The sequence below is a fragment of the Nannospalax galili genome, unplaced genomic scaffold, assembly GCF_000622305.1.
Source record: "Nannospalax galili isolate Female #2095 unplaced genomic scaffold, S.galili_v1.0 scaffold215, whole genome shotgun sequence".
Lineage (NCBI taxonomy): Eukaryota > Metazoa > Chordata > Mammalia > Rodentia > Spalacidae > Nannospalax > Nannospalax galili.
In genome coordinates this window covers 1,882,128-1,908,064 of record NW_008338533.1, presented here as the reverse complement: position 1 = coordinate 1,908,064, position 25,937 = coordinate 1,882,128, and the positions used below count along the sequence as shown (strand labels likewise).

General features: G+C 44.7%; 1 protein-coding gene across 1 annotated transcript in view; it reads right to left on the bottom strand.

The window, feature by feature from the left end:
* Positions 1 to 25,937, bottom strand: part of Ngly1 (N-glycanase 1) — a 46,051-nt gene that overhangs the window by 3,198 nt on the left and 16,916 nt on the right. Inside the window, exons 5-10 of the mRNA XM_008833141.3 lie at positions 20,901 to 21,123; positions 17,348 to 17,469; positions 16,269 to 16,414; positions 14,253 to 14,363; positions 10,341 to 10,505; positions 6,110 to 6,295 (exon numbers count right to left, since the gene is read on the bottom strand). Coding sequence (XP_008831363.1) covers positions 6,110 to 6,295; positions 10,341 to 10,505; positions 14,253 to 14,363; positions 16,269 to 16,414; positions 17,348 to 17,469; positions 20,901 to 21,123 — 953 coding nt within the window. The remainder of the gene's footprint in view (positions 1 to 6,109; positions 6,296 to 10,340; positions 10,506 to 14,252; positions 14,364 to 16,268; positions 16,415 to 17,347; positions 17,470 to 20,900; positions 21,124 to 25,937) is intronic.

Below are 25,937 nucleotides of genomic sequence, written 5' to 3'. Positions count from 1 at the left end.
GCTGGAGAGATGGCTCAGCAGTTAAGAGCACTGGCTGCTCTTGTAGAGGACCTGGGCTCGATTCCCAAAACCCACATGGAGGCTAACAACTGTTTGTAACTCCAGTTCCAGGGGATCCAATGCCCTCTTCTGAACTCTGCTGGCCTTGCACAACACAGGTGCAAACATATAGGCAATACACTCATACATATAAAAATAATTAAAAAAAAATAAAAAAAAGAATCGGCAAATTAGAGATAATATTATCTACTGAACAGTCTCTCTCCAAGAAGACGGCCTTAAATTTCTCAGACTGGGTGTACACAGTCAACTTCTGCTTGCTGATAAACCTGGATGTGTCACATGTCCACTTGGTCAGGACACTCTCACTGCAATACCCTCTGATGCTCACAAGTTTCTACTTATATTCTTCCTGCAGCTGTTTTAAGAAGAAGGTGGGACACAGGATGGCACCACGTTCCCTGGGAATCACTAGTCTCAAGCATCTATCTAGGAGTTAGCCACAGCTTCAAGAACCCCTTTAAAGGAGTGGCTGGCAAAGGTGGTCAACCAGGGAAGAGGAGCCCACGAAGGGCTATTCAAAGAAAGGCAAGTGGAGGGACCAGGACTTGGAGAACACCGTGAGGACAGAAATGGCCGTAACTATGTCAGCATACACTGTGCATCAATCCAATGTATCTTCAGAGTTAGTTAGTCCTAAAGTTTCCCCAAAAGTATGGGTATAAAGTGGTTTTAGTCCAGTTAACTTCAAATTCCCAGCTTACTCCAGGAACTACCTTTATTATATGGTGTGGGTCTGGGTCACAGCTCTAGCTTTCACCATAACAGCAGGGACATAAAACAACAAACTTAAGAAAAGCTGCTGACTGGGCCTGAAGGGACTGCTCCCTGTAGTGTCAGCTGACCTGGAACTCACTATGGAGATCAGGCTGGACTTGAAATCACAGAGATCTGCCTGCCTCTGCCTCCCGAGTACTGGGATTAAAGATGTGCACCACCACGCCCAGCTAAAGGCAGTAACTCTTAAGACCTTAGAAAGTTAAAGGATCCAACAGGGTTTTATAATTTAAATTCGTAAACAGTTAAAAATTCAAACATACTGTAAGAAAATAAAAGGTCTTTTATGCTAAAGGGATACTATGCAAACCAAAATAGTTTATACTACTTATATCAATATTTATATTAATTTTATAATTATTTATATTAAAATGCTCATCTTTTCATATTCTGTCCATAGCATTTTTAACCAAATTAAATGAATCAGTACTGTCACACATGGTAGAAAGCGACCAAGATTTATACTTCACTTGGTATTTGAAATGCACTAAAACAACAGGATCAAACCCTCAGATTATGGTCCTGTTGGTGTGTAATGAAAACCAGGAAAGCCATTTAATAGGTTAGGAGGAAAAGTGTGTTTTAAAATGCTTTATTATTTTTATTTTATGTGTATGAGTGTACTGCCTGCATATGTGTAGATGCACCCATGTTGTGCCATGCCCACAGAGGTCAGGAGAGGATGTCGTATCCCCTGGAACTGGAGTTACAGATGGCTGCTAGCTGCTATGTGGGTGCTGGGAGAGGAAAAACATTTTGAGCTCTCAAATATTGTTTCTCGTGTTTTCATGACTTTCTTAGCCTCTTCCTACCTCTTAGGTCAGGGTTTGCCCACAGGGCTGTTTTAATCCACAGGTTTCACTACTGGGTACAGATTTCTATGCAATCTGTGGTCTACCAGAGAGGCCAGTGTTGCTCTACCACCTCAGCAAGAGTGCCTTGGTAAACCACCCCGGCCTTGCTGGCATCTGCACACACACACACCGAGGACGTATAGCCTGTGGTGGGAACAAGGCTGGTGTGTCTGACGTGGTTCACAAGGCACACAAACAAGCAGCTCGCAGGACTGAGATGTCTGCACATCAGCCTCCTTAAGTCTCACGTAGAACGCACAAGATCCTCGCTTCAAGAGGCAGTGGTTACCGCATGTCAGGCTGCTGTGACCTCCTGGAGCTAGGTGCTCAGTGCGGCACTGAACCACTTCTTCCGTGCAGGCAGCTCAGGTGCATTCTAACCAAGCTCCCCATTCCTCAAACACCCAGCAGAACAGCTGGCACCCGGGGATTGTTCATCAGTCTTAGTTCTGGTGAGCCTATTTTATCACTGAAATTGAAATGAACCCACCTCCTTCTGCTACCTCTGATCGCTCCACCTCTAGCTTCTGAGTCACCACTGCCTTGAAGAACAGGTGGTTTCTGTCCATCCCTGTCCGAGTTTTCCATCGTTTCTGACTCCAAAACTGCAAGGCAAGCTGAGACCCTGGGACCTGCCCGCTGCCCGCCTCGGGCCAGCCATTCTTGCCGTTCTGCATACTCCCCGTTCCCCGAGCTCACTGCTCCCTAGCAGGCCGCTGCTCCCCACGTCTGTGCCCCACACCCACAGCACTCTCCCCACCACATGCTGTTCTCAGATGAGGAACTCCCTATTTTCTTCCGAAAGCCCACTCACATCTTACTCCTTTCAAAAGGACTTGGATAGAGTAAGCTGGAGGCTCTTTTGTTTACCTCCCCGCCCCCAGCATCCTACAGATTCATATTCTAGGACTTAGGCCATCAATCTAAGCAGCTGGTCCACATGTCCTTCTTATGTGAGTTCGTGGGGACTTTGAGTCTTGTCCCTTAGTTCATTCCAACCTGAATGCCAAGCACATTTCTCAATGTGCATGTTTGCTGAGTGATCAAATGAACAATTCTTGATACAAATGACTCTAGTCAGAATGGACAAAACTGTTCAAAAGGCAAAAGTATTGAGCTGAGGATGAAAATCAGCAGTAGGGCGCTTGTGCGTGTGTGCAAGGCCTTAAGCACTACAGAAAAAATGGAGAAAGATAAAAAGGTGCATCCAAGGGTGCAGAATTCATCTACACATTCAGTGTTCTTCCTTACACACAACAGTCTCCACTAAACTATGCATTAGGCATTAGGACCCTGAGTACAGCAGGGGTGGGAGATGACAGTGGAGGTCTTGAGGACTGTTAGGCTCTAGTGGAGACAGTCTATCTATCACACACACTGCTGAAGAGCGTGAAGGGAAGCGCAGGGTACGAGGAATCTACAAGTGGTGAGATCAGTTAGCTGCAGTTAAGCCCAGTTCAAAGGCAGCACAGTCAAAGGAAGTATGAAGGTTCTGGGTGGGCAGAGGGGCAGCCGCACAGTTGCAAAGCAGAGCCTGGGGCAAGCTGCGGCAGGGACAAGGACAGATGGCCTCCGAGCTCAGCTACGTAGAGCTGAGGTCAGGAAAGCATTTCTGTGGCTCAGAACAGAGCACATGCTTGAAGGGACGCGGCTGGAGGCCGGTCGGGTCATTCATGCTGTCATTAGGGCTACTGCTTGCCTCCTGGTACGCTGGGTCTTCTCGATTGGACTTTTATGTTTGTTCAGTTCAGACACCACTCAATACAGTTTGAAAGTAGCAAAATGCAGTCAGTCTTGATGACCCTGGAGGAGAACAGTCTCCTGAAGCTGTGAGAGCAGGCTGCTTGTTAGGCACCATGTGGGCTGCCACTGAGCACAGGGTGCTGGGAGCTCGGGGGGCCAGGAACTGGCCTACTATCATCAGAGCTGGCAAACTGACTTCAGTGGCTCTGGTTTTCTAGCTCTCTAGAAGATCCTAGTATTTTTGTTGATTTGACACTAAATTCTAGAGCCAGAAACAGATTCCCTCAACTTAAAATATGGTTTCCTACTCTCCAGCATACCAAGGCATGTCTTGAGTGGGTGTTTTCTGTTTAATGGCCTTTGCATCTCATTCACACCTCTGACCTCCTACCACACATCCTTTCTGACCATGATGCTCTCTTTGGAAAGCTCAAAGCAGGCCATGTACTCCGGCTGTCCCCAGTTTCCAGCTCAGATGCCACCTGCTTGGTGAGCTCTGCCCAGCTCCCACAGACAGAGCTAATTACCTCCCTGTTTCCACAGCAATGCACTGCTATCCTTATTATAGCACTCTGCATGCTGGTTAGGATGGCTGTTTGTGTGTGGGTTTCCCTGTCAGATGGTAGGTAGGACAGGATTCGAATCTCCACCTCTTCATGGAGTTGAGAACAAGGCCTGGGCCTGGCAGGCATTCACATATGTTCGCTGATGAACAAATGAGTGTGAATGACAGAGAAGAGTGAGCCCGGGCCGCCCTGCTCTGCGGCACTCTGCACCTTCTCTGGTTCAGCAAGCGCACACTAGTTCCTGAGGAAGGAAAACTTCTAGTCTGTCCTGCACTCTGCATTAAAAGGACTTTTAGGCTAAGGAATGTCTTCCGGAAGGTGCTCATCCTCCACCAGCTGTATAACCATTACAGACACACACGCCTTGCAATTCTGCTGTTTTATTTTTATGCACTTGTTTAGCTAAATAAAAATATTTGCAAAATTCCAAGTTTAATAATCACACAACCTATTCTCCATTCAATACAAAAGGACCCCTGTCAGAGCAGGACTGACCAAGATGAAGTGGAAGGCGGAGGACGAGGCAGACCTCAACAGACTCTTTTTTATCAGAGTCAGAAAGAGGGGAACCATTTCTCCGCAGGACTGAAACCGGGCACTGAGGCACAGTTGGTGTGGGTTTACACTGAGGCACGGTTGGTGTGGGCTTATAAGGGTTTAGAAAAGGGAAATGGAGGTTATTTTTGCAGTTCTGCTGTCTGTGGTTTGAGGCCTGAGGCAATGTGAGTGATGGTGTCAGGGTCTGGAGGTGGAGGCAGTGAGGGCTGGCGTGTGTTCTCCAGATCACAGTCTGTAGGCTGGGGGTTCTCAGTAGCTCGGGTCTGAGGTCTGGACCTGAGGCTCATGTCATCTCAGGGAGCTGAAGTCAGAAAGGCCCAACAATCTTCCTGTCTCTGCTTCACTTGAAGCTGAGGCTATGAAAATGTGTGGGACACGCATCTTGCTGTGTGGGTGCTGAGAACCCAACTCTGGTCCTCATGAAGTTCTCCTAACTGTTGAGTCACCTCTGCAGTGCCCATGAGATGTATTTAAACTGGACACTTGAATGGGTGAGTATGAGTTAAGTTTAGGAATAAAAACTTATGATTGAATTCAAGAAAGAAAGCACCCTTACTTCTGTCTCTCTGCACTCAGGTCAGTACCTCCCTGGCAGGTGCTCGTGAACACTGCACCTTTGTCCTGTGACTCGCTGTTTTAATCTATCTAATGCTTTATAAGTGAATAACATCCCACTCAAATACTTTAGTAAGTTAATTTAAAACTTCCCTATGAGTTATCAACTCCTATGAAAAAAAATCTATCAATATATAGCTGGGGGGGTGGGAGGGTAGGGAGATGGTTCAAGTGGGCAGAGGCACTTGCTAAGCAAGCCCGCCAACCTGAGTTCGATCCCTAGAACCCATGTAAAGGTGGAAGGAGAGAACCAACTCCATGAAGTTGTCCTCTGATCACACACACACACACCACAACATGTGCACCTGCCCCAAGTCCCCAGCATTAATAAGACTAAAAAGGTATGGAATGATGTACTGCTGTCTCTTGAGTACTGCTGAGATTATTTGTCCTGTTTTTAAGGAATAGGGGGTTTAAAAGCAATGCTCTTACATCGGGAAACGTGATCAAACTGTGCAGCCTAGTGTAAGTTAACAGGAACGGCGCAGCCTCCATCTTTCCTTCCTTCCTTTCTTTTTAGGGCACAGAGAAGGAATGACCAACGTGCAGCTCAAGCCGATTCTAGGTGCACAGAGTCAGTGAGGTGGTCACTTGCTGGACTTTGAGCTAAGCCCATTACATGCCTAGCACCCAGCAGTACACATGTGACGGAATGAAATGACTGCGTGCTCACAGTTATGCAAAAGACAGCCACGAAGGAAATTGGTACAAAAGTTAAATTCAGCCTCTGTGACAGCAATGGGTATTTCTGTGATATAAATCCAAGAATCTTCATTGTACTTCTGAACCTGGGAACAGGTTTTCCTTTTCCAAGTTAAAGAATTACCAAAAACAACTACCTTAAGTCTTCACGTTATACACAACCAGAAAATGAAAGCAATCTGTATCTGTTTACGCAATGACACAAATTTTGAGCAGTTTCATGCATTAAATTACCATGTTCCAGTCTGTTTCAACTTTCCTGAATATGGACTCCACTCTCCACACGCCATTTTCCCATCCAGAGATGGTTTCGTTATTGCTTGAAGCGCGGACATAGTGATCCTTCACGATATTGTAGCAGAGGTGGAGTCGCCTAGAAAGCTTCTCATCTTCAGAGGGAATGAACAGGGTTTCCTTTCTCTTAAAAGGAAGCAAAATTCGATGTTCAGCGTAATGGAAGATATGAAAAATAACAGGTAATACCATGTATAGGAGTAACAACTTGAAAAGGAAAAAATACTATGGCAGAGGGAAATTCAGAAGATAGCCCCCAGGGCACACGCCACCTCCAACACAGACACACCAGGCACTGCAGGGAGAGGACAGGAGTTTGGACTAAACTTTGCCTCACTTCTGTCACACCACCTGGATGCACGCTCACTCCTGCCACCTCACCTGGATGCACGCTCATTCCTGCCACCGCACCTGGAAGCACACTCACTCCTGCCACCTCACCTGGATGCACGCTCATTCCTGCCACCTCACCTGGATGCACGCTCACTTCTGCCACCCCACCTGGATGCACGCTCACGCCTGCCCCTGGCTCTCAACCCTCCCTTTGCTATGACAACCATCGAAAATCCACAGGATGCATCTCTCCCCCACCTTCACGAATCTACTTTTTCAGACAGGGTCTCACCATGTGACCCAGGCTGGCACTGAACCCACGATGCTCTGTCTCCTCGTCCTGCACTCCAGATGACAGGCCTGTGCCAGTGCACCCAACTGATCCAGATGTGCCACTTCTCTGACTCGTAGCGCTTCCCTGAGGCTCACAGGCCCTAGATGACTGGTGATGGTGCTCCCCCATGGGGGTCTCAATGCTGCGTCTCCCTTTGCTCTCTGCGCCCACCATGTTACTTTTCCTTTAATTCCCCCAAAGGGACAGCTGGTTCTGGCCTCACGGCCCTGACCGCACTGCCTCTGTCTAGAATCCCAGAGACCTGACTTTCTCTTCCTTTGGGCCTCAAGCTAAAGCCAGTCCACTGAATGTGCTTTCTGGATACACTAAGCTAGAGGAGCATTTGAGAAGTGTCTTCTCATGTACAAATCACTACAAATGCTCATGATTTAGCTTAAAATTCTAGATAATTTTCATATTCTTGTCCAAAGTCAATCCATACTTTAGAAGAAAATAATCCCTTCTTCCTGAAATCAGTGAACAAATCAAACATTGGAAAGAGAAGATTGTTTCTCCTGTGTCTGCATGTACTGACTTGGGGCTTGTCCTGAATTCTCAGTTGGATGATCCTTCTTCATAGTAGGTGCTGTCTTGTAGAGGGCAGGCTGTTAAGCCCCTAGGTGTCAGGAGCATCCTCCCCTCAAGTGTGACAAATGAAATGCCTAAGGACATTGGCAAGGACTACCAGAAGTCAAAAGCATCCACTGGTGCTTGACACAGTGGTCTGTGTCAATACCTTGCTGCAGGATTTACTAGTTTATCAGGATAGGAGGTGTGCTTCTGTGTTAAGCTGTAGTTCTTGATATTAAGAAATATTAAAAACCTCAAAAGTACAGGAAGCAACAAACACTATAGACTAACACAAAAATATATCCCTGTCAATATTTTTTATTTTTTGATTGATTTATTTTTATTTTACCTGCATGAGTGTTTTGTCTGCATGTAAGTGCATCATGTGCATGCAATAAATAACCTTGGAGGCCAGAGAAGGGCATTGGATCCCCTGAAACTGGAGTTCCAATAGTTGTCAGCTGGAACGTGGGTGCTGCCAACCCGAGCAGAACCAAACCTGGGTCCCCTGTAAGAACAGCCAGTGCTCTTAATTGCTGCGCCTTATCTCAACTGCTTCTCTTTGTCAGCACTTTAAAACAGCAACACTGGGGCTGGAAAGATCTTAAATACCTTCCCAGCACCCACATGGTGGCTAACACTCATCAGTAACTCCAGTTCCAGGGAATCTGATGTCCTCTTCTGGCCTCTTCAGGCACTGCACAACACAGATGCATTTAAATATATGGAGGCAAAATATTCAGACATATAAAATATCAAATAGCAACATTAAGCTGGGGTGGTGGTGGCAGTGCATGCGATCCCAGTGCTAGAGAGGCTGAGGCAGGAGGACTAAGTTCGAGGCCGACCTAGACTGCACTGCAAGGCCTTGTCTCGAATAAACAATAAAAACTTACAAGTATGTAAGTATGTAACAATAAAACATTACAAGTATGAAGGAGAAAGTAATTCTTGAGTAGAACTTGTATATACTGTGGTCAGAAGATAAACATAAGCAATTTACTACTATTTTTAGAAACTGATTTTAGGGGCTGGAGAGATAGCTCAGCGGTTAAGAGCAATGACTGCTCTTGCAGAGGACCTGGGTTCGATTCCAGAATCCATATGGTGGCTAACAACCACCCATAACTCCAGTTCTAGGGGATCCAACTCCCTCTGAACTCTGCGGGCACTGTACAGACATGGGTGCACTCACATACATGCAGGCAATACACTCAGACACATAAAATAAAAATAATAAAAAGTTAAGAAATTGATTTTAATAAGCACATAACATTTCCCAGCTTCCTTTCTTCCCTCCCTCCCTTTCGTTTTTGTGGTACCAGGGACCCAGGCCCTTGAGGAATGCTAGGCAAACTTTCTACATCCCCACATCCTCTTCTTTGATACAAAGATATTTCAGAAAAGGGAATATTTAAAACAAAGGATAAGAAAGAAAAGACAAATGTATATATACATTACTGAACATTATTTAAATGAGCAATGCAATGTGCAGTAAAATTAACATTTCATAAAAGTGTTTTTAGGATCAGGCCAGTCTCATACTCAAGGTCTTCCTGCCTCCGCCTCCCCAGTGCTCAGACTACAGGCGCATGTCATCGTTTCTGGCATGATAGAATGATTTTAATCTAAGATAAAACTTTCTGGAAACAATATCAGCAATGTTTCCTTCTTCTTCCAGATTCAGTGCCAAATATTTTTAGGATTAATGTGCTTTCTACTTACTTTCAGGACACCCATTTATAATGGGGAGATGGTTTCTTTTTAGATCCACAGCACTAAGATGTTCTCTGGTAACTAAGAAACTCTCAAAATTTTCAAAAGGGAAAATAATCCGGGCATATGACCCAATTCATATTTTTAAAGTTTAATCAGCTTACATGCCACGTAAGAGGAAGCACGCTCATCCATAAAAAGAAAGAGAAACGAAGCCCTAAATAACACCCGTGTTTTCAGCTGAGCACAGCTGTGAAGTAAATGACTCTTTTAAACGGCTTCATCCAGATTCATAGCCCTAATTTGCACTGCATCAGCAGTGATTGGAACTATCTGTTGAGCTTGGCTTTTGTAATTCTCTGGCTGAAGCAACATTTCTAACAGCTTGCCACAGATGATGGGATAAATTAAAGAGCAAACATAAAACTTATTGGGGATAATTCACTCCTTTTGGACATATGAGAAATGAGTTACAACAATGGCAAATTTAGACAAAGGTGATATAAAGCTAATTTGTTCAGAACGGTCTGATCCCAATGTCTCTTTCCTTTCTAGCATTTTCCATTGTGTACCTCAGATTCATGGATGTGTGCTGAATAGTCCAACAGTTCTACTTTACACTCCCTAGGAAGAGTCAGTCTAACCTTCTAATGTATCCTAGTGCTCACAGAACCCTGCTGACTTTCACTTGGCCCCTAACTACAGAAAATAGGTTCCACTGTTAATCATTTAATTCCTGAAGATAAAAAAGTGCTAATACCACTCCCCCAAGTACTGGGGACTGAACTTGGGGCAGGCAGCACACGTGCTGGCAGGTGCCCAGCCACTGAGCTTCACCCTCGTCTTTTCCTTTTCACTTTGAGGCAGGGCTTCACTACACAGCCAGCGACACTGAACTTGTGACCCTCCTGCTCCAGCCTCCCCAGTGCCTGGGACTACAGGCAGCGAGAAGCCACATCAGAATTCTTACAGCCTCGATAAAAACAATTTTTAAGGCCTTAAGCATCAAAACAGTATATTATTAGAAATATGTCTAGTTTTAGATTTAAATGTAAAAGAAAAGCAAGATTCAAATCTTTCTCCATGCTTTAAACCCTCCTATGGCTCAGCCACAGAACCTCCCAGAAGGAAAACTCCACTAGTTGGGTCAATAGGTTTCTGTTTGTTGAGAGTGTAGTACAGGAAACAGAGAGTTGATCACTCAGCTGGAATAAATACCTCCAGGCCCATTTCACCTCGGGCCACTCTCCAGGCCACTGACCCAGACACTCTTCCACCAAGTTCCCCAGGTTTAGGGGTTTTGGGAGATATAAATTCGACAAGCTCAACAATTATCCTCTGGAGAAGTTCTTTTCTTCTGTTTTCTGACAAAGACAGCTGCCTCTGTAATTAATGGTTAAAAATGTGTTATAGTTAGGGAAATAGAAATTTACCTCTAAGCAAAATAAAAACATTTATATTTTCAGAAGTCTTGAAAGAAATAACCCATTTTATTTTCATACATATACTACTTGGAAAATTCAAAACATTATGACAAGCTTAATTTTAAATCATGCAGCACCTCTGCCCAATTCTCCATGACCTGGATTATTGTAGATTTAGACCGACCACACACACACACACACACACACACACACACACACACACACACGCATGGTTTGGATGCATGCAACAGAAAAGTACCAAGGAAACAGAGTGGGAAGTCAAGATTCTACAGGAGAGATGAATGAGCTGAAGGGAAGATCCTGTGCCCCTTTCCCTCCCTGGTATGTGTCAGTCATTAGGGGCACGAGAGGAGGAGGGAAGCCAGGCAGAAATCAAGAGATTGAATCACTGACAGGCTAGTCAGAATTCCCAGCCGAGTCAAAGGCAGGGAAAGCAAACTGAAGACAGCGTGTTCCAGCAAGGGCCTCCGGGCCGCCAGGTGAGGGACAGCAGAGCACGTCCCAAATAGGCTGAGACCCACATCGCATGTCAAACACAAACCACATTAAGGCCGTATCCTTGTTACCAGCCAGAACAAAATCAGCTATTTTATAAAGTAGGAAAAAAATGACGCTTGTAAACAAACACTTTAATCCTAGCAAAGGATATAAATGACCCATTTCAGACTCCAGTCCATCCTCTCCTAAGTAGCCACTGTAATAATTTCCTGTGCCTTATATGGGTGCCATTATATTCAAGATATAGTGAGTTTGTTTGAGACAGGGTCTCACTATGTAGCTCAAGATAGCCTTCAACTCCTTCTGCCTAAGCCTCTCAAGTGCTAGAATTACAGGTATTCCCTAACAGGCCTGGCAGCCACATACTTTGTGTGTACACATGTGTGCTTGCCATGTGTGCAAGTGAGGAGGCCAGAGGTTGGTATGGGTTATCTTCCTCTATCTCTCTCCCTCTTACTGGAAACAGGGTTTCTCACTGACCCTTCCTTACCTTGGCTAGCTGGCTGGCAAGCCCCTGAGATCTCCCTGTCTCTGCTGTCAAACACTGGGGTTACAGGTGCAGTCCACCCCACCTGGCTTTTACATGGGTTCTGAGGATTTGAACTCAGGTCCTTGTGCTCACACAGCAAGCACTTTACCCACTGAGCCATCTCCCCAGCCCACAGCCATGTTTTTTATGCAACTACTACAAATACTGAAATGTTATTCCACTGAACTTTTAGAAGGGCTATGACATTTAATCTAAAACTACCTCATAATATTTAAATGAGTTCTGAAAATTTTCAATTAATAAAAAGACACAGAATTACTGTTATTCTTTGTTTCTTTCATGTCAGGCAGGGTCTCCCTCTGGCCCCAGCTGGCCTGGAACTCACTACAGAGATCAGGCTGGCCTCAGCCTCAGAGATCTTCCTGCCTCTGCAACCCTAGTGTCAGGATTAAGGTGTGTGCCACCACGCCTGGATATTAAACTATTCTTGATAGACAAATGTTACTCTTTTAGAAATTTCAAATGGGAGCTAGGGATGTAGCTCAGTTGGTAGATTGTTTGCCTAGCATCTGTAAAGCTCTGAGTTTTAGCCCCTGCATGACATAAAACTAGGTGTGTTACAAACCTATAATCCTAGCACTTGAGGCCAAGGTTACATGAGACTCTGTTTCAAAAACAAACCAGCAAGCAAACAACTCAATGTGTTAAAAATTGGTCACTCTTGGTTATCCATCAGAACTTGAGAGAAAGACCCTACGGCAGAAGACACTACAGGCATGAGCTGTAGAACAAGCAGGTTCTGACTTTAGAGCCTCATCTCTACTGGCTAGCTTTTGTGGTGCTGGAAGATGCTATGTATGATACTGTTAGGGTCCTTGACTCGGTGGGTCTCTTCTGGAGAACAAATGCACGAGTATGGAGATGCAAAAATCAAGCAGAGTTTTATTAAACCAGCTAGCTGGGGCCGACCGTCCTTCCAAGACACACAGGTCTGGTTAGAGCGATCAACCCTGAGGCAATTTCAGGTAAAGATTATATAGGCTCCCACAACCGTTACACAAAAGCCCGCGTTTATACAACCAATAGTTTCAAAGCAAGCATTTCACAAACCAATAACTTCAAGAAAAATGCTACAACTCCCTTCAGGTGTCCCAATCGGGGAGGGATGGGTGGTTGTGCCTGGCACAGCCCTTCCTTGTTATCTTGTGTAAGCAGACATGCCTACGGTCATGACACAGACCAGACAGGTCAGGTTACGGGGGCTGTAGTACTTTCCCCTATCTCCGGGTGCCTGTGTCTCCAGTTGAGTTAATTGGTTACAAGCAGTAAATTCAAACAAGTAAATTTAAGCAGTAAATTCAGACAAGCAGTAAACTCAAACAAGTAGTAAATTCCTCTTTCCCTAACACTACCTGAAGAGAGGAGTGATCATCGACTTTCCCCAGCTGTGAATTCTGAGAGCTACAATTGGCCTGGCAAGATAGGCTGACTGGCACAGTGGGGGTGTGAATGGTATGGGAATAACCAATCCCTTGGATTTGAGGGCCACTTCACAAGATGAAGGCCATACCTGACACTAATTATCAGGCCTAGGAACCTGTGGCTAGACCAGTCACAGGCCATAGGGGAGAGCCTACTATGTTATTCTATTAAAAAGATATAATGTTAAACCAACTCCTAATGACTTATTGTTATAGATTAATGAATCTCTTAACTCTCAGAAGAGAAGCTGCTTCTTGCAGCACATGTTGATTAACACAGAGACCCACAAGTGGTCAATGTGCAGAATGTAGGGGACTGCAGAGTGCTTATCCCTGAAGAGGACACCTATATCAAGCTTCTGCCTCACAAGGCTCAGGGATCATTGCAACAGATGGGGCAGAATGATTGTAAGAGCCAGAGGTGGTGGATGACCACAAGGGAACAGTTTTCCAGAAGGCTAGTCAGTTACTCATATGACCTCTCAGCAATGGTGACAGCATGCACAAGTCCTATGTAAGTTCAAGTCAGACACAATCCCAGCACGGACATGGGGAAGTGGATAGAAACCCCAACCCTAGCTGAGGAACTACTGGCAACTGACAGCTGCTGGGAGGAGCAGAGTCAGTCTTCTTTAAGGGAGTGATCCTGAGCAGGTCAGCCAGGCTCCAGTGGACAGACCCACACTGATGAGCAGAGGGTGGTACAGGGGAATGTAGATACAGGCAGAGGTCTACATATGATAAAAGTTGGGACTGGAGAGATAGCTCAGCAGTTAAGAACACTGGTTGTTCTTGCAGAAGACCCAGGTTCGAATCCCAGCACCCACATGGCAGCTAACAACTGTCCCAGGGGATCCAACAGCCTCTTCTGACCTCCTTGGGCATTGCACGACACGGGTGTACTTACCTATATGCAGGCAATACACACATACACATAAAATAAAAAAATAAAATAAAATTCTAAATATGATAAAAGCATACTGTATAAATAAAATTAATTTTTTAAAAATGGCCATTCCATGCCAGACATGGTGGTGCATGGCTTTCGTCCCAGCACTTGGGAGGTAGAGGCAGGCAGATATCTGTGAGTTTGAGGCCAGCTTGTCTCTAAAAAAAAACAACAACAAAAAAACCCAAAACAACAAAAAAACCCTGGCCATTCCTGGTTATATGTAAAGTTTCAAATGTCCTCTTTTAAACAACAGCCATCCCATACCTGCTTATTAAGCCCATTAATTGTTTCTCGAAGTAATTCTTCTTTAACCTTGGTTCTCCTGGAGATTACTTCATCATGTTTGCAAGAGTATCGCCAAGTGACATCAACTACCTGGAACAGATTACAGAGCACAGCTAATTAACAATATTACATCAGCTGTTATTTTATAAATACCTACAATGCACAGAACTCTTAAATGCAACTTTGAAACTGCCGCCCTTTGTTAAAATTTAAAAGTCAGGGTTGTGGGGGTAGGTCAATTAAAAAAAAAGTCAAGCATGGCTGCATGCCAGTCCTCAGAGGCTGAGGCAGGACTGAGAATTCAAGGAGGCTGAGGCAGGACCGAGAATTCAAGGCCAGCTGGCTGTACAGTGAAACCTGGTCAGAGAAAGACGCCGAAGTGAATGTGCATTACACTTTTTTCCAACATGCACACCGATGAAAAACGTGCTGAGTGAAAGGATAAAGCTTTCCAAATGTTGGCTTTAAAATTATTTATTTTTATTCTATGTGTCTGTTTTTTCTGCAGGTATGTATGTAGCTGTACCATGTGTGTGCCTGGTGACCTAGAAGGCCAGAAGAGGGGGCTGGATCCCCTTGACCTAGAGTTAAGGAGGGGTATTACCCACCATGTGGGTGCTGGGAGCCAAACCCAGATCCTTAGCAAAAGCAGCCAGTGCTCTTAACACTGAGCCAGCTCTCCAGCCCCGAATGTTTGCGTCCTATAGTTTAAGGCTGACTGCACAGATGAGCGTCATTCTTCTGTCCTTGCTATACTGCAAACTGCAGAACTGACTGCTGACGAGCAGGACTATGGGAGGAAAGAGCACCCTTCTCAGTAAACCACACCAGGACAGCGCATGGTCCAGATGCTGAAAAGAACCTCAGCAAAACAGACTAGAATGGGTCAGTCTTACACTAACGTACAACTAAAAATACAGGGGGTCACAGTCACAAGGTGGGCAAAGCGTCCTTACACAACATGAAAAGCAGAATCTGTGAGAGAACAAATTGGTAAACTAGACTTGTGATTTCTTCTCTCACGTCATTCAGGACATAAAAGGCAAACCTTTACAACACAGGTATCTAAGAAACAATTTACGTAAGAATCACAGGAACCGACAGATCTCAACAGCAAGAAGACACACAGAGTGGAGAGACAGGCAGAGGAAGGTGAGAGCTGGACACAGCTTATGTCGAGAGTGAAGCACACGCAGAAATCACGACGGACAACTCTGCTCCCCCTCAACTGAGCACAAAAATACTCCAAACACTGGAGAGGATGTGAAGAGACTGGGAACCCTCACATCCCGCTGAGGAGAATGCAAAATGGTGCAGCCCCTTTGAAAAACAACCTAGCCGTCTCCCAGAAAAACACCCCGCCATGCCACTCCTAGGCACTAAGCAAAGAGAAAGACCAGGAATGCACCTGAGTGCTTGGGTCACTCCATAACAAGCCATGGTGTGTCCAGAGAGTAGAAACCTGATTACAGTAATGAGCTTACAGTGTACATGAGTGACACATGCTGAACAGTACATGGAAATATGTGCAGCTCGTATGCCAAATGTACCTTAAAACAACTCCGGTTTGGGGCTGGAGAGATGGCTCAGCAGTTAAGAGCAGTGCCTGTTCTCACAGAGGACCCGGGTTCGATTCCCAGCACCCACATGGGGGCTAACAACTGTCTGCAACTCTAGTTCCAGGGGATCCAACATCCTCTTCTGACTTCTGTGGGCACTGCACTACACGGGTGCACTTACACACGCAGGCAATATACTCGTACACATAAAAACAATAAAGTATTTTCACAATCCTGGCTTCTTCTTATTAAAAACAACAAAGTATTTTCACAATCCTGGCTTCTTCTTATTAAAAACAACAAAGCAGTTTCACAATCCTGGCTTCTTCTTATTAAAAACAACAAAGTAGTTTCACAATCCTGGCTTCTTCTTATTAAAAACAACAAAGTATTTTCACAATCCTGGGTTCTTCTTGGAGCCGTGTGCTATGCCTACCTCGTCTTTAGAGAATGCGATGATGTAGGAAAGCTTCTTGCCCCATCCGATTTCATAAAGCAGAGGCTTGTCACACACATCCTCACACGCGTCGCAGTGCAGCCAGCGCTGCTGAGAAGGGGAGTAAACCTCTGTCCAAACATGGTCTACTCGGGTGGGACAGGAAGAAAGGGAAATAAAGTCAGGGTTATAAAACCAGAACGACTTCTGAAAGCCATAGGTAAACCCTAAGAATCACAAAGTAATTTATAATATTCCTGTTTTAGTTAACCACTATGAGCATTCTGTGGCACACACATTTCTAAAATCTTCGTTCTACCCTCTCTTTGAAATTCCTTAAATTGTAGTCATCTTTAGACTTAAAGGTAAAGTCTGCTATAGCTCTAAAGAAGGAAAGCCCTTGCATAGGAGCCCCAGAACCACCAGCTGTGACAGCTGGAAGGGCAGTCTCCCTCTGACCCTAGGGCATTGGGTTATTCACACTCTATATTTGGTTTCTGAGGTAGATTCTTGCTATGAAGCCCAAGCCTTAGTCTGGCCTCAGCCTCTCAAGTGCTGGGACTCCAGGCGTGTTACCATGCCTGCTTGCTGTGTGAGTTTCCAAGAGAAGAGTGGGCCATTAGCTGAAGATTCCACCTAATTCTAAAACAGTGGAAACACAAGCAATACTTTAGAACAAGAAAATGACATTTTAGCTTGCAGACAGCAGAAGTCATTTCTAAATGAAGACAAAGTCAAACAACAAGGTTTTGCTTAGACTCTCTGTATATACCTCAGTGTAAGCTTCCTAGGTTACTACAGTCACCCCTCTACACATGAAGATTTCTACAGACTTATACCCACGCTGCTATCTGCACAGAACAGCACTACTATGAAATCAAGGTCAAAGGTCAGAAAGGTGGGCAAGCACAAGAAACCAGGCTAAGTGCATGACACAGTCTTGCCAGTCCCTGACCCATGAGGGTGGTACTGCTGTTATTGCACAGAAGGTAAACAGAGGCTCAGGCTGACGTGGGAGTTGGGAAGCAAGAGGGGCTTGGACTACAGAGCTTCCTCTTCTCTCCTACCACATGCTGTACCTGTGTAATCCCACACATAGCGAGCTTCAAACCCTAACGCACGGCAGCACAGTGTAAAACAATTGGCCCACTCGCCACAGCGTCCACATCTCGTTTCCAAAAGTTTCTCAGGGTTGTTATATCTGGTTTAAAAAACAACAAAGACAACAGCTATGATTCATGATCAAAATCTAGCCTTTAAAGAATATTACCTGCACACTGAACATTAATCATGTTTCTTAATTTCTTATTTTAGAATATTGATTAAAGAGCCTCGTCTACACCACACGCCATGCTCGGGTCTTGGTGAGAAGGGATTAAACAGTGGAACTGTCTGAGGGATGAGCACAAGTAATCTCACGGTGTTCACTCAGCTTTAGTTTACACACCCGAAGGCCAGCACTGATCAATGATATCAAAGCCATCAAGCTCAGAAGCAGAGATGGAAGCACAGCACACCTCCGACTGTGTGTGGGAGAATGGTTGGAGAGGAGACTTTTACCATGATTGGTTTTTGAGAGATTAGATTCAGATGGGCAAATTTTCTAAGGAATGTAATTAGACATTAATTCTCCTCTCACAAGTGGCACGATTAGCTTACTGAGTTTAAAAGGTAATCAACTTTAACAAGCTACTCAATAAAGATTTTAGCTTAGGGGGTGGGGTGTTGCTCCATTGGTAGAGTGCTTGCTTAATATGCAAGAGGCCTTTGGCTCAATCCCAGCACTGCTGGCATGGTATTGCATAACTGTAATCCCAAAACTCAGGAGGTAGAAGCAAGAAGATCAGAAGTTTGATGTCAGCCTGTGCTACATGAGACTGTTTCAAAAAACAAAAAAAAAAGACAAAAAACACACAAACATCACCCCCCTCCACCCAAAAACCCCAAACCAAACAGATTAGTGGCTTCCTGGTTAAAAGCACTTTCCACATAAGCACGAGGACCTGAGTTCGGATTCCAGCAGTCATGTAAGAAGGTGGGTATGTGCATGCTTGTAGCCTGTGTGCTGCGGTGGGCAGGTAGAAGGGCTGCTGGACGCTAGCCTAGCACCAGGTTAGTGCAGGACTTCTGACATTCTCTGGCTTCCATGTATGCACACATACCCCACCCCCTGCCCGATTTTGGATTATTATAACTATTCTTCTTTCTTTTTTTTTATTATTTTTAGCTGGGCGTGGTGGCGCATGCCTTTAATCCCAGCACTCTGGAGGCAAAGGCAGGCGGATCTCTGTCAGTTCAAGGCCAGCCTGGTCTACATAGTGAGTTCCAGGACAGCTGGGGCTACAGGGAGACTCTGTCTCAAAAAGACCAAAAATAAATAAATAAATAAATAAATAATTTATTATTTTTATTTTATGTGTACGCGTGTTTTGCCTGCATGTAAGTAAGTGCACCCGTAAGGACAGAAGAGGCTGTCGGATTTCCTGGAACTGGAGTTACATACAGCTGTTAGCTGCCATGTGGGTGCTGGAATTCGAACCCGGGTCTTCTCTAAGAAGGGTCAGTGTTCTTAACCACGGATCCATTTCTCCAGCCCCTATAACTCTATTTTGCCAATGATGATTTTAATTAAAGTTTTATTCTTTGGACACATAATTTGGAAGCTCTTTTCCAAGATGTCTGTAGCAACCCTGTGTGCCGCACTGGGCCAAGCCAGGCCCAGCTGACAAGGAGGCCAACCCCGGGAAGAAGAAGTCAGCTCTGCAATGGCAGGCTCATTGAAACGTGCTTGTGCTTAAGGTAATTTACAACTCTGTAACTGAAAAGAGACGTAAGCTTACATTAAGGCACACAACAAAATTAGAGTGTCCTATGCCTGCGTCAAATCAAACGGACTAGATTGAGTGGTATAGCTCAGCGATAAGCACTGGACTAGCAAGAGTGAGACCCGAAGTTCTGTCTCTAGTACTACAAAACAAAAACAAAGAAGTATTTATTATCCCATCCTTGCGACCAGCCCAGTCCACATGGTGCTACTAGTTTAAATTGGGCTGCCCTGAAGAAAACTTATGAGAGGGCCATTACAAGTATATGCTGAAGGGGAGATGGACACCAGTTCTGGACAACACTGGGTACTATATCCTGTTTATGCTACTTCCTGTGTAATGTACAGTTGGTTCCAAGTTAGGACAGACCTGAGTCCTGAAGCTCCACAAATCAGACTCTCAAACACATCATCTTTCCTTGCTAGGCAACAGAACAAACTTCCTAAGTATCACTGATCAGAAGAATCTATCAAGAGGCTTATAAACTAAAGACTGGAAAAAATGAACTGAAAAACTAGTTTCCCAAGTTTACAATGTAGATATGACTAGTTAGGCCTGGTGGTGCACACCTATAATCTCAGCATGAGGGATCACAGCTTGAGCTACGTAGCAAGATTCAGTCTCCAAAAAACAAACCAAAGAAACAAAAAACAATCAAAGCAAGACAAGAAAAAAAAATGCAGGGATTACATAAATATGAGAGGTTGGGATAGGGAAAGTTCTAGTAAAATGAATTTCTGCCTTTATAAGCTACTCTTACCCTATATATTTATCTGATGATTACTGTTACTAATATTGTCTCTGCTTATCAGTATTATCAGAAAATTGAAAATTATGTTTTAAAAGACCATAACACTGACAGAATTAAAATGCTATGAACATACTTAAAATTCACACTCTAGAACAGGAGTCAAGCTCTCCACAACAGGGGACAGTGGGCTGGGGACTCAGTCAGCAAGGTGCTTGCCTACCTGGTGTGCATGAAGCTAGGGGTTGGTGCCCCAGTACCAGACAAATCAAGTGTGGTGACACATGCTTGTATTCCCAGAACTCAGGAGGTAGAAGTTCCAGGCCAGCCTGGGCTACACGAGACCCTAATCTCCCCACACCCCAACTTAACCCAGAGAGAGAGAAGACAGTAAGTATTTCAGCAAGTCCTGCAGTCACCAGTACTGAACAGCTCTGTGGTCCCCTGAAGACTGTCATTGGCTGTACCAGTAAGTCAGCAAGGCTGTGCTCTAACAAAACTATTTACAGACAAAGATGTGGCTGGATCTAGTCTGCCAGCCTAGTTTGCACACCTCTTGAAGTAACAAGCTTAGTCAGAATGGAGGTCAGAAAGCTCAGTTGGGAACACATCCTGGCCAGCTACCCCACTAGGAGCCCACTTTGGAGAACATCCTGGCCAGCCACCCCATTAGGAACCCACCTTAGAGCACATCCCTGCCAGTCACCCTGCTAGGAGTCCACCTTGGAGCATGTCCAGCCAGCCACCCCACTAGGAGCCCACCTTGGAGCATGTCTGGCCAGCCACCCCACTAGGAGCCCACCTTGGAGCACGTCCCAGACAGCTACCCCACTAGGAGCCCACCTTGCCAGCCAACGGGCTAGGCCCACCTTGGAGCACGTCCCAGCCAGCTACCCCACTAGGAGCCCACCTTGGAGCATGTCTGGCCAGCCACCCCACTAGGAGCCCACCTTGGAGCACGTCCCAGCCAGCTACCCCACTAGGAGCCCACCTTGCCAGCCAACGGGCTAGGAGCCCACCTTGGAGCGTGTTCGGCCAGCCACCCTGCTAGGAGCCCACCTGGGGAAGCGGTTGCTTAGCTGGCAGGCATCACAGTAGTGGTCTTCCACGTTGCTGGCACCCCACTTCAGCTCAGCGTCATTGGGCAGCAGTGCTTTGTCTCTAGATCTAGTCTCTCCACCACATTTGCTGCACAAAATGTTATTCACCCAGCGAAAAAACTCCTCCTTAAACCAGTGTAAAAGCTCCAGCAGAAGAAAATCTTCGTCACTTACGTTAGTACCTGGCAAGGTGGGAGAGTCAAGTGAGCTTTAAAGCTGACAGAATCCAAAACATCCATACGATTTTATGCTCAGGTTGGGAACAGAAGTCTATGGTGTATGACAAAGGCTTTCACCAAGGAGATGCAAGGACAATGGTGAGGGAGCTGTGACTGAGGCAACAGTGACCTGGGCACTGCGTTCCCAGTAGGCAGGTGCTTAGCACTGCATCCTTCACGGCACCTACATGAGCAGGGCACGGGGAAGGAGGGTCAATCTGGAATGATCCATGAACCACGTGAGGGACAGAAATGTACTGACAATTTTGGAAAAGTTATTTTTTATATGTGTGAGTGTATCGTCTTCATGTATGTGAGGGCACCTGTGTCATGCAATGAGGTCAGAAAAGAGCTTTGGATTTCTCTGGAACTGGAGTTAAGGACGGTTCGTAGCCGCCATGTGGGTGCTGGGAATCAAACTCAGGTCCTCTGCAAGAGCAGTCAGTGCTCCTAACCGCTGAGCCATCTTTCCAGCCTGGAAAACATTTAAAAAAATATATATTTTATTTATTATTTTTATGTGTATGCGTGTTTTGCCTGCATGTAGGTAAGTGCACCTATGTAGTGCAGTGCCCGTGGAGGACAGAAGAGGCTGTTGGATCCCCTGGAACTGGAGTCATGGACAATTGTTAGCTGCCATGTGAGTGCTGGGATTCGAACCGGGGTCTTCTGCAAGAACTTCCAGTGTTCTCAACATCCCTCCAGCCCCTTGGAAAACATTTTTAAGAGGAGGGTACACTGGAGCTGGGGATGCAGCTTAGTAGCAGAGCACCTTTCTGGAATATGAAAGGTCCTGGGTTTTACCCCAAGGACCAACAAACAAAACATTAATAATAGCAACATTGAATCTACTACGGGGGATACACACAGATACACATGAAACAATAATTTAAAAAAAAAAAAAAACATAGATGGAAATCAGATAAAAACCAGGCTGTTAGCTTTTCAAAATTAGCGCTTCAATTGTGACATGATTTTCCATGGACACACATCCCCAAACACAAACACAGCCATGTCTACAGGGCATGTAACAGTCCAGCAAGAAGGCACACCACCAGGTAATGCACCCACCTTACCAACAACGTACCATCTCCTACCATATTCTTCCTTAAAAATTGCATTTACTGTGTGTGACGGTCGGAGGACAAGTTCTTCTGGGAAGCTGTTCTGCCGTGTGGGTCCCCAGGGCCTGAACTGGGTTGTCAGGTTTGGTGGCAAGTACTCTCACATGCTGAGCCATCTTGTCAGCCTCCCCTACCATACTTAAGACCATGTTTTCTCTGGGACTCAGGGAGGCACACACACGAGGCTCCCACCTCTCTTTTCTTATTTACTCATTGGGGGTGTGTGCTATGGCATGAATGTGAAGCCAGAGGACAACTTGCAGGAGTCAGCTCTCTCCATGTGGGTTCTGGGGATCAAACCCAGGTCACCAGACTTGGAGGCAAGCACCTTTGCCCACTGAGTCACCTCGCCATCTCTTATCTCTACTTCATGTTTTTTTTATTAGAAAAGACAAAAATAGGGGCCGGAGAGATGGCTCAGTGGATTAGAGTGTGTATTGCTCTTGCAGAGGACCGGAGTTTGGTTCCCAGCACCCATGTATGGTGGCTCACAACCACCTGTAACTCCAGATTCATGGGATCCAATGCCTCTGGCCCCCTTGGGCACCAACACATACCTCCACATACACATACTTAAAGATAACAAAATAGCCAGCGTGGTGGCGCACACCTTTAATCCCAGCACTTGGGAGGCAGATGCGGGTGGATCTCTGTGAGTTCAAGGCCAGCCTGATCTACATAGCTAGTTCCAGGACAATTGGGGCTACAGGGAGACACTGATAATTTAAAGACCAAAACAAAACAAAACAAAACAAAACAAAAACCCAACCAACCAAAAAAAACCAAAATAAATTTTTATAAAGAGACAAAAATGTAAGAAGGAAATATATGGCATAATGTTAAGATCTAATAGCATCTGATGTTAGTCAGAGGCATTTGGTATAGTACACAGTTGACTCTGAAGATACAGGGGCAAGGGGGACCTACGGGTGTGAGTGGGATATCTGCAAAATTGTTGTAAAAAAAATTTAAGCCTTTTGTTAACAGGTGATTTCAATTTATTGACTCTTAAAAATCAAGCTGTAAATTTACATTTAATTCTCAAAAATCTCATTTTGTTTAGATATGAAACAAAACCTTTAAAGGTGGCTGAGAAAAACCAAGTTTTAAGACAATAAGCACTTGTAATTGTCAAAAGGAGAGGTCTTTACAGGTGAAATTAATGTACTTGGCCATCAGCACCATCCATCACTCAGGTAAACAAAAATCAAGGACTCCACCTCCAGTAAACTTGTCCTCAAAGAAATAGTCCAAATTCATCAAGGAAAAAAAAAGAAATGAGGCAGGTCAGAAACTTGGCTCTACATCAAGAAATGAAGAGGCCAGGTGTAGTGGCATATGCCCTTAATTCCAGCACTCAGGAGGCAGAGGCAGACGGATCTCTGAGATGGAGGCCATCCTAGGCTACTCGGTGAGTTACAGGCCAGCTGGGGTTACAGGGAGACCCTGTCTCAAATTAAAAGAAAAAAAAAAAGGGGAATGAAGAGCATCAGGGAAAGAACAGATTAAACTAAACGAAACATTTGCTGTTCCCATTCTTACATGATCCGAAAGTAACTACAGTGAGGTGAAGAGTCATGCCATAATGCACAGAGCTGAACCATCTCAAGGGCGGCAGTCTATGGGAACCAGTAGCTCTTCTGAAGATAAGTTAGCTTAAATGGTTATTATAAGGCAGGGCAATAATTTTCTCCCAAATTAAACAGTGCCTTGAAAAATATGGTACCAAAAGGGCTGAAGAGATGGCTCAGCAGTTAAGAACACTGACTGTTCTTACAGAAGACCCGGGTTCGAACCCCAGCACCCACATGGCAGCTAACAACTGTCCATAACTCCAATTCCAGGGGATCCCACAGCCTCTTCTGTCCTCTGTGGGCACTGAAGGACATGGGTGCACTTACCTACATGCAGACATAACACTTATAAAATAAAAATGATAAAATATTTAAAAACAAAACAAAACATGGTACCAAGAAATAAGGGTAAAAACCCTTTACATTAAAAGAAGTAAAAATCCTGTGGATGGAGAGATGGCTCGGTGGTTAAACTGGCTGCTTTTTCAGAGGACCTGCTTTCAAATTTAGTACCCACATGGCGGCTAACAATCACCTGTAACTCCAATTCCAGAGGATCTGATGTGTGCTTCTGACCTCTGTGATCATTAAATGACAATGGTGCACTTACATACCTGCAAACAATACACTCATACTCATAAAATAAAAGTAACTTAAAAAATAGCCAGGCGTGGTGAAGCACGCCAGTAGTCCTAGCACTTGGGAGGCAGAGGTAGGTGGAACTCTGTGAGTTCAAGGCCAGCCTGGTCTACATAGTGAGTTCCAGGACAGCTGGGGCTATAGGGAGACACTGTCTCAAAAAGAGCAAAAATAATAATAATAATAAATAAAATAAAAAATAAAAATCCTATAGTCGCAGAGAATTGATGACTAGAATCCCAAGACTATTGATAAAAACGAACACTTATAAATAGGGCAGGCATTTTTCTGAGCTGTTTAAATTACTACCTCAGTTATTCTTAGTTATTATTCTTATTTTAAAATGTAGAAACTGAGGCAGAGAAGTTGCTTAGTGAAGCACATTAAGTAACAGCCCTGAACTTTAAAACATTTTCTTTTTTTATTGAATTTTTGCAATTTTCAGGCAATATAATTTAACGGTATTTAGATGTCCTCACCTGCAACCCGTCTTATTACCTCCTGTCCGATTGAATGTACTCTATTAAATACATATTAAGGCTATAAAGTCTAATTTGTGTCTCCAAATGTCCTTCAGTGTGGGAACCTGGTTAATCTACCAAGAGTCCCATCCTTGAAAGAGACTGTCTCTGCCCCTCCCAGGTGCGAAATGTTGCTAGTTTCCTTAGGTTGGGTTGGAGTTTCTTATCCCCTTCCTATGCTGGGATTTTGTCTGGTTTAAGCTTGCATGGGATTTGTGCATGCTGTCATCACTGCTGTGAATTCACATGAGTAACTGACTAGCTGTCTGGAAAACTCTGTTTCGTTGTGGTCATCTACCACCTCTGGAAGCTTTGAACTTATACAAAGCCAACTGTGAGGTTATTCTGTACCAACAAATAATGTCTAGTAACAAAAGTAATCAAACTGCACAATTAATTCCAAAAGTGGTTTTTGGTTTTTTTTTTTGTTCTTTTTTGAGACAGTGTCTCCCTGTAGTCCCAGCTGTCCTAGAACTCACTATGTAGACCAGGCTGGCCTCCAACTCACAGAAATCCACCTGCCTCTGCCTCCCAAGTGATGGGATTAAAGGCATGCACCACCACGCCTGGCTACATTATGACCTTTTACACTACAGCATGACTTACTGTGGTTGGTGCATTGCTGTGATGAAACAAAGTATGTCTAAAAGTTGAAATAGCCTGGCACTGTGGAGCACACCTTAATCTCAGCACTCAGGAGGCAGAGGCAGGTGGATCTCTTAGAGTTCGATGTTACCCTGGTCTACAGTGAGTTTGGGCCATCCAGGGCTATGTAGTGAGACCCTATCTCAAAAAATAAATTTAAAAAAAGTTAAAACCTATATTTGAAGTGGAGTTATCATATTATTTTCATTAAGCTAATCTTACATATTTTTAAAATGCTGCCTTTTAGGGGAAGAATAATAAAATTGACAAGTTTT